The sequence below is a fragment of the Battus philenor genome, unplaced genomic scaffold (genome assembly GCF_028537555.1).
Source record: "Battus philenor isolate CCGP_79_NKW_IND1 unplaced genomic scaffold, ilBatPhil1.0.hap1 SCAF_24, whole genome shotgun sequence".
Lineage (NCBI taxonomy): Eukaryota > Metazoa > Arthropoda > Insecta > Lepidoptera > Papilionidae > Battus > Battus philenor.
In genome coordinates this window covers 470669-477479 of record NW_027181687.1, presented here as the reverse complement: position 1 = coordinate 477479, position 6811 = coordinate 470669, and the positions used below count along the sequence as shown (strand labels likewise).

The following is a 6811-nucleotide window of genomic DNA, read 5'->3' as shown; positions in this document are numbered from 1 at the left end:
TTTCGGTTATTTAACTTCATTATCTTTAATATTATATAAGTAATCGACTTGAATATTGAGGGAATAGTTATAAAATTTTTAACGTAAAAATCATAAAAGGTTCTATCATATTAAAATCTCGCCGTAAGGATAATAATTATATCTATTGAAATAATGACCCGTGTTATAATTGACTTGTATAAAATTTCCTGCGAATAATAATGTATTGTATGTCGTTTTATTGTATTTATTGAATAAATGTTAAGTGTAGTATATAGTACAGTTTCTAATGCCTAATGATTAAGAACTAACGGGCCTGTTATAAAAGTAATGTCGATATCACAACAACGCCAGAGGTTTTTGGCACACGCACCCGGCAACGCCTTGCGAGATTGCTATTCTACGAGTAGGTAATGAATAGTTGCAGGATCGCGGGACGCTTTAGATTTTGGGGTCACGCGAAACGGGCACAAAGGAGTTTTGCTCCTCGAGAGAGACGGAAGCTCTGGCCGGGCCCGCACCCGGGTGGGAAGGCGTCCGCGGGGGTGGCGCGGGGCGAGAGGGACCCGGTTACGCGAGCTCGGTTCCCGGGCCCGGGATCGATGCCGGCTCGTATCTGGTTTTTTCGGACACTGTACGGCTGGGAGGGGTGAACGAACGCCGTTACGTAACGCGGTCGATAGCGCGCTGCGCGCCCCCGCGCCGCCCGACACTCCGGCTCGCGCGCGCCTCCGCGACGGACGCGTCCGTTTTCTTTTACCGCGTTTTTCGTTTCCCTTTCGTTCTTTCCGTTTATGATTTGAGCCAAGATGTCGAAAGGCGACAGCGAACAGCAGAACGGATCCGGCGAGGAGTCCAAGACGAACCTCATCATCAACTACCTGCCGCAGAGCATGACGCAGGAGGAGATCCGCAGCCTGTTCTCCAGCATCGGCGAGGTGGAGTCGTGCAAGCTCATCCGCAACAAGGGAGCGGCCTTCCCCGACGCGCTCAACCACGCGCTGCACGGCGGCGGCCAGAGCCTGGGCTACGCCTTCGTCAACTACCACAGGCCCGAGGATGCGGAGAAGGCCATCGCCACGCTCAACGGGCTGCGCCTACAGAACAAGACTATCAAAGTGTCCTACGCGCGGCCCAGCAGCGAGGCCATCAAGGGCGCCAACCTATACGTGTCGGGGTTGCCCAAGACTATGACGCAGACGGAACTGGAGAGGCTGTTCAGCCCATACGGGCGCATCATCACGTCGCGCATCTTGTGCGAGAACTCGGGCGGGCGGCCGTTTACGGGCGGCGAGCAGGGCCTGTCCAAGGGCGTGGGCTTCATTCGATTCGACCAACGCGTGGAGGCGGAGCGCGCTATCCAGGAGTTGAACGGCACCGTGCCCAAGGGGGCGTCGGAGCCTATCACGGTCAAGTTCGCCAACAACCCGAGCAACAACGGCAAGGCGCTGGCGCCGCTGGCCGCCTACCTGCCCGCCGCGCTGCGCTTCCCCGCGCCGCTGGGCCGCTTCAGCTCAGGCAAGTCACTCCTCGCCATCAACAAGGGTCTGCAGCGCTACAGCCCGCTGGCCGGCGAGCTGCTGGGCGGCGTGCTGCCCGGCGCCGTCGGCTCCGAGTGGTGCATCTTCGTGTACAACCTGGCGCCTGAGACTGAGGAGAACGTGCTCTGGCAGCTGTTCGGGCCTTTCGGCGCCGTGCAGAGTGTCAAGGTCATCCGCGACCTGCAGACCAACAAGTGCAAGGGCTACGGCTTCATCACCATGACCAACTACGACGAGGCCGTGGTCGCCATCCAGTCGCTGAACGGCTACACGCTCGGCAACCGCGTGCTGCAGGTCAGCTTCAAGACCAACAAAATAAAGACGATCTAAGCGGTCGTCGCACTCGGCCTAGCTGGACGCTAGGACGGCACGGCAGGCGCACACCCATACACACGCCCCCGGCCCGCCGGCGCCCCCCCGCCCGGGCCCAGCGCTGGACTCGGGCGCCCTTTGTCTCGCGCCGGGCCGACACTTTCAGGAAATCAAAATGGCGGCGCGGGCAGCGGCGCATGTCCGGCCAACATGGCCGCCGTCGCCCGGGCGCGGGGCGCGGAACACATCGGCAGTCCACACGGTGACAATGAACTTCGCTTATGAAAGGTTGTGGTTAAGGAGAAATAGTTTTTTCGGATGTAACTAATTGATAATTAGCAATAATAGCCTAAAGCAACTCCACGTAGACGCTCACCTCTTGCAGTCGGCCGACGTCCACGCACCCGAGCGGCCGCCGTTCCGCCGAACTAAATACTGTTAAATATTGTTAAAGATTCGAAGAATATATATTATCTATACGTATATTTTAATCATATATTAATCTAATTAAGGATGAAAACTAATCAAAAACTGTGATAGGTTTTGATAAAATTTTAAAATGATATCGAACGTACCGGGGTGTGAGGGGATAAGGCGCGCGGGGCACGGGCCACGGGACAAGGGTCGCGGGCCACGGGGCCACGGGGCGGCTAGGTTAGTTTTTGAGATACGTTTTGAAGCGAGGAAGCGCGCTACGGATCCGAGACGAAGCGGGAGGGGGATGAGGAAAATCGATTGAGCTGTTCCGGGCGACGCGAGGGAGGCGGGGCGCCGTGCCCGCGCCCCCGGGAGAGGAGGGCTCCGGTCGAGCTATGGTGCGTACTAGTCTAGCGATTTGGTGAAGACGAACCCGATGTGCGGCCGCCAGGCGACGGTGGCGATGTGTATGGTTGGCTACGTACCTGCGATTATTCCGCGTAGGCTTTAACCGTCTAGTTTAAATGGAAATTTGTAAATAGGAAATTTGTTTAATGAGAAAAAATAATATAACATAGTAGTTACTCGCGCCGCGTCCGAACACGCAACAGTGACCACAGATACACACGAACCCGAAAAGACCTATTGATGACACATCGAACTCGAATAGATTAAATATCGTGCCGTCCTAACGACCCTACGATTTTTGTAAAAAAAAATATATACTTAATATATGTAAAAACAGTTTTGTAACATTTCAGATATTAATAGGTACGCATTACATACCAAATGAGATGAAATTTACAAGTATTTATATATTTATTGTAAATTTAAATCGTGCAATAACTGATAGTCGGTAATTAATAAAAATATATTAAACAAATTGACTCGGAGAGACGCGGGCGCAACGCGAGCGCGTTTTGCGCACTTGCAACAATTTACTATTTATTGTACTCTAAGTTTATCCGGGCCAGACGCTCTCGCTAGATTCCTTTCGAATACTTTAGTCGGCTTCATTTGAACAGCTTCTATATGCTTAACATTCCGGTTCAGTGTTGATATGTTTTATTGGTAGGGTTATACTGTATTGTTTAGGTGAATTGGTAGTTACCATCGTTTCGCGGACGTCACTTTGACGTTTGCGCAGGCCGGCTCTCCCGCCGGGGTGACGTTCGGGAACGTTCAAATGTTTCAATATAAACAATCGGGCCGCGAGTTTGGCTGCGTTCCGGTCGGTGTTATGCACAAGTTTTGAAGACGTAATTACTGCTATCGTAGCGACATCTATTAGGTTTTAATATAGTTGTTATATTTTGTGTTTCGCTGTACGTGTATTTAATGTCTAGTCATCTCAGTTTTAGTGCGTAATGTAAATTGATGGCCGGAGTTGATATCGAAGGATGATCAATATTAATCTCCGTATTTAGTTTCCCGCGTGCGTTCTATGATACATTTGTTTATGTGTAATTATTTATGTTTACGGTCGAGCTCTTCGGGTATGAGCGGTCGGCTGAATATATTTCATTTACTAGGGAAATATATCGTGCGGTTGATCGGTGTGGAAGCGTCGGAGCCCCGCGGCTCCGATGTTGTTCTTTAGTTTGGGAACGTTGCAGTTATGACCTTTCGGTTCTCGTTGTTTTTCGTTCGTGTGACGTCGTGTATGGTTCGGTAACATAAAACACCAAAGTTTAAAACTCATCGACTTTTTAGATAATAAATAATAAATAATGATAAATGTGAAAATGCGAAATATTTTGGAGCGAACTGTTGGTTAGGCGTATGGTTAGGTATACGGTCGCTTGCGGACATTAGTAGAATGTTTTGCGCGTTTCCCTTCTTCATTCGGCATTAAGAGTTAATGGGAGTTTAAAATAATTAAATTATAGTGCTCAATAGCGTAGATAGAGAGCCTGATAGTGAAGTAAAATAACTGGAAAAGCAATAAAATGACTTGTGAATTTTTAAGCCAATAACACGCGTTTAGGTACGCTACAATATTATTAACTTAATATTTTTATATGTATTTTAAAATTTTACTGTAAATCATATCTTCATAGCTGTAAGCGGCCGACATGCAAAACGTTCTACTAATCGAATAAATCATCGAGGCCTTGACAGCTGATCCAAAATGGCGGCGCACGGAGCGCGGGCTGCGACACACGCGGTGCGATGAGCGATGCCGGCCGGCCGCCGGCAGGTCTCGAGGCCTCGATCTCCTGCTGTGCCACGGCCCTACTTTACACTGCATCGTGGACGGCGAAGTGGTTAGGACCCCAGTAAGTGACAAGGGATAATCAGACCTATTATCAATAGCATAACGGCTACTTTTTGAATGGTGTTTTGAAGCATTTTTTAAGAAATTTAAGTAAAAAAAAACGTAATATTTAAAAAAAATAAACGTAATTAATTGGCAACACAGAAACAATACTCTAAATATGCATAGGCTAATTGACATTGAGGCTGTGAAATTAGCAAAAAAAAGTTTAAATTAAATAAAAAAAAGGGAATACACGTGACGATCGGTCTTGATAAATTAATTTAATGGATTAAGCTGATCCGCGGGACGGGGGCGATGTGACTTTTTTTAAATGTTCCGTAGTGATGTCCCCGAGCTCGGGAACCCGTTGCTTTTCGTCGAAGCGCACGCGCAACACTAGTGCACTCGGGTACATCCCTACGCCTCGTCCGGCGAATGTTATGATGTTGTCGCGCGTATTTAATATTTAATGGCCCATATGATAAGTAAATCAATTGATAAAAGTCCGACGAAACTGCGTGATCGTTGAGCCCAGACGTGGAACTGAAAGCGTGGCGGCGTGGTGTTGGAAGGGTGCAGCGCGTTCCCGCGCGCTCGCCCGTGCGCAGGCGTCGGAATCGCCTCAGTCTCGACCACACGCACAAATGTAAACACAGTGGCCGAGCCCCTCGCGATTCCTGTAGTTAAGTCACAAATTGAAATGAAATCTTCCATAGGAAATAAATACGTAAGTTACACGTCCGCCGCGCGAGGGCGTCCCGGCGCGTCGTGTCCGAGCACTCGGCCGGGCGCCTAGTCAATGCTCAATACAATAAGCCGAGCCCAGCGCTGGGACACGACACACGACGTATCGATAACCGAGCACCTATCGATAACCAGTGGCGATCGGGACGCGACTCGCGCGCGGACTATTCGAGACATCGATTAAATGTGTTACTTCATACGTCAAGACGCTCCCGAATTTAATGCATGGCATGTCACCTCCTTTCATTGCTGCGTGGCTATACCGTTATAAAATTATTAAAAATAATTTAATTATAAAATTAAAAAAAAATATATACTACATTTGCTCATCCGATACTTCCTTGTCTTTTGGATCTGTTTCTCTAGTATAGCTTTAGATTTAAACGCAATGGTTTTATGATGTTATAGCCTGCTGCGGCCACCTTTGACCTTTTTCCACTGTCATCGTCGCACTCGGCAATATTCGCTGGTAGCTTATCCTTACTGCATTTAAACCCGTTACTTTCTTATTTCAAACTTAACACCACTAGTCAGAACTAAGTCAATGATTTCTTTGTAAGTTATGTAATATTAATTATAATTTTTATATAGGTTAACTTTTAACTCGTCGATTGCTTTTTGCTTATTTGTCAGCCGTATTTATTATAGACAGTGAAAGGTGCAAGCAATATTTCAGACTGTACATCCAAATGTAAACCAAGTCACGGCTTGCAATAGAGTCGGGTAAACTGCAGAATGCAATAAATATGTAAATATAACGATAATCGCTCTTGTTACGTGCGAGCATTATAACTGAATATTATTCGAATTTAAAAGAATAAATAAATTGATTAAATTTAATATCTTAACGACATGTTAATAACAATTTCACTGTCTATTTATTAGGTTATCATTTTCGGTGTTGATTCCTCTATTAAACTGCGTTCAACTGGTTTATTCCCATTACGTAGTGACGTCAATTGTCGATAAATTGACATACGTTCAACTTAAATAATGCAACGAAAATTACTACTATATTTACATTACACTTTCAGAGTTTTAAACTGATCGAATGTCGTGTTGTGCTAGACTCTTCTTGAGTGCTTTCTCTTGTCTTTTTCTCTGTCTCGTTTTCTCTATTCCTCTTCTTCTATTAGAATAGATACCTTTGCGTAATAATGACGTATCGAACAGTTTAAACTTTGAAAAGTTAAAACAAGACTAAGCATATGATTATCTTCATAATATTTTCAACTATATATACGTTTATCAAATTATCGATAAAATTGATTGTATACATTAGTGTTGCGACAACGATGTACCGATTGGAACACGGAATGGGAACAAACCCACAGTGCACGCAGAGTAGAATGTGATACACTTAGTGCGTAACCGTAGTCAATACTGTTTCATATTCGCATGAACCTAGTCTAGGATGAGAGTATTCCTATAACCTATCCGAGGTGCACTGGGCCAGCTCGCTCGCCCGTACTTCCGTCATACTAAAAATCATTACTAGCGAATAATTAGAAAAAAAAAAAACAATGCATCGTAAGATAATTAAGAATCTCAAATATTT

The 6811-nt window shown here is 46.4% G+C and overlaps 1 protein-coding gene across 1 annotated transcript; it reads left to right on the top strand.

The window, feature by feature from the left end:
• Positions 1-788: 788 nt before the first annotated feature.
• On the top strand, positions 789-1850 carry LOC137924663 (ELAV-like protein 4). The gene has a single exon (XM_068768085.1). The coding sequence runs from the start codon at positions 789-791 to the stop codon at positions 1848-1850; it is 1062 nt and encodes a 353-aa protein (XP_068624186.1).
• Positions 1851-6811: the final 4961 nt, after the last annotated feature.

Bases quoted from the DNA above. Each gene is read 5' to 3' on its own strand.
- LOC137924663 (XM_068768085.1), top strand. From the start codon at position 789: ATGTCGAAAGGCGACAGCGAACAGCAGAACGGATCCGGCGAGGAGTCC.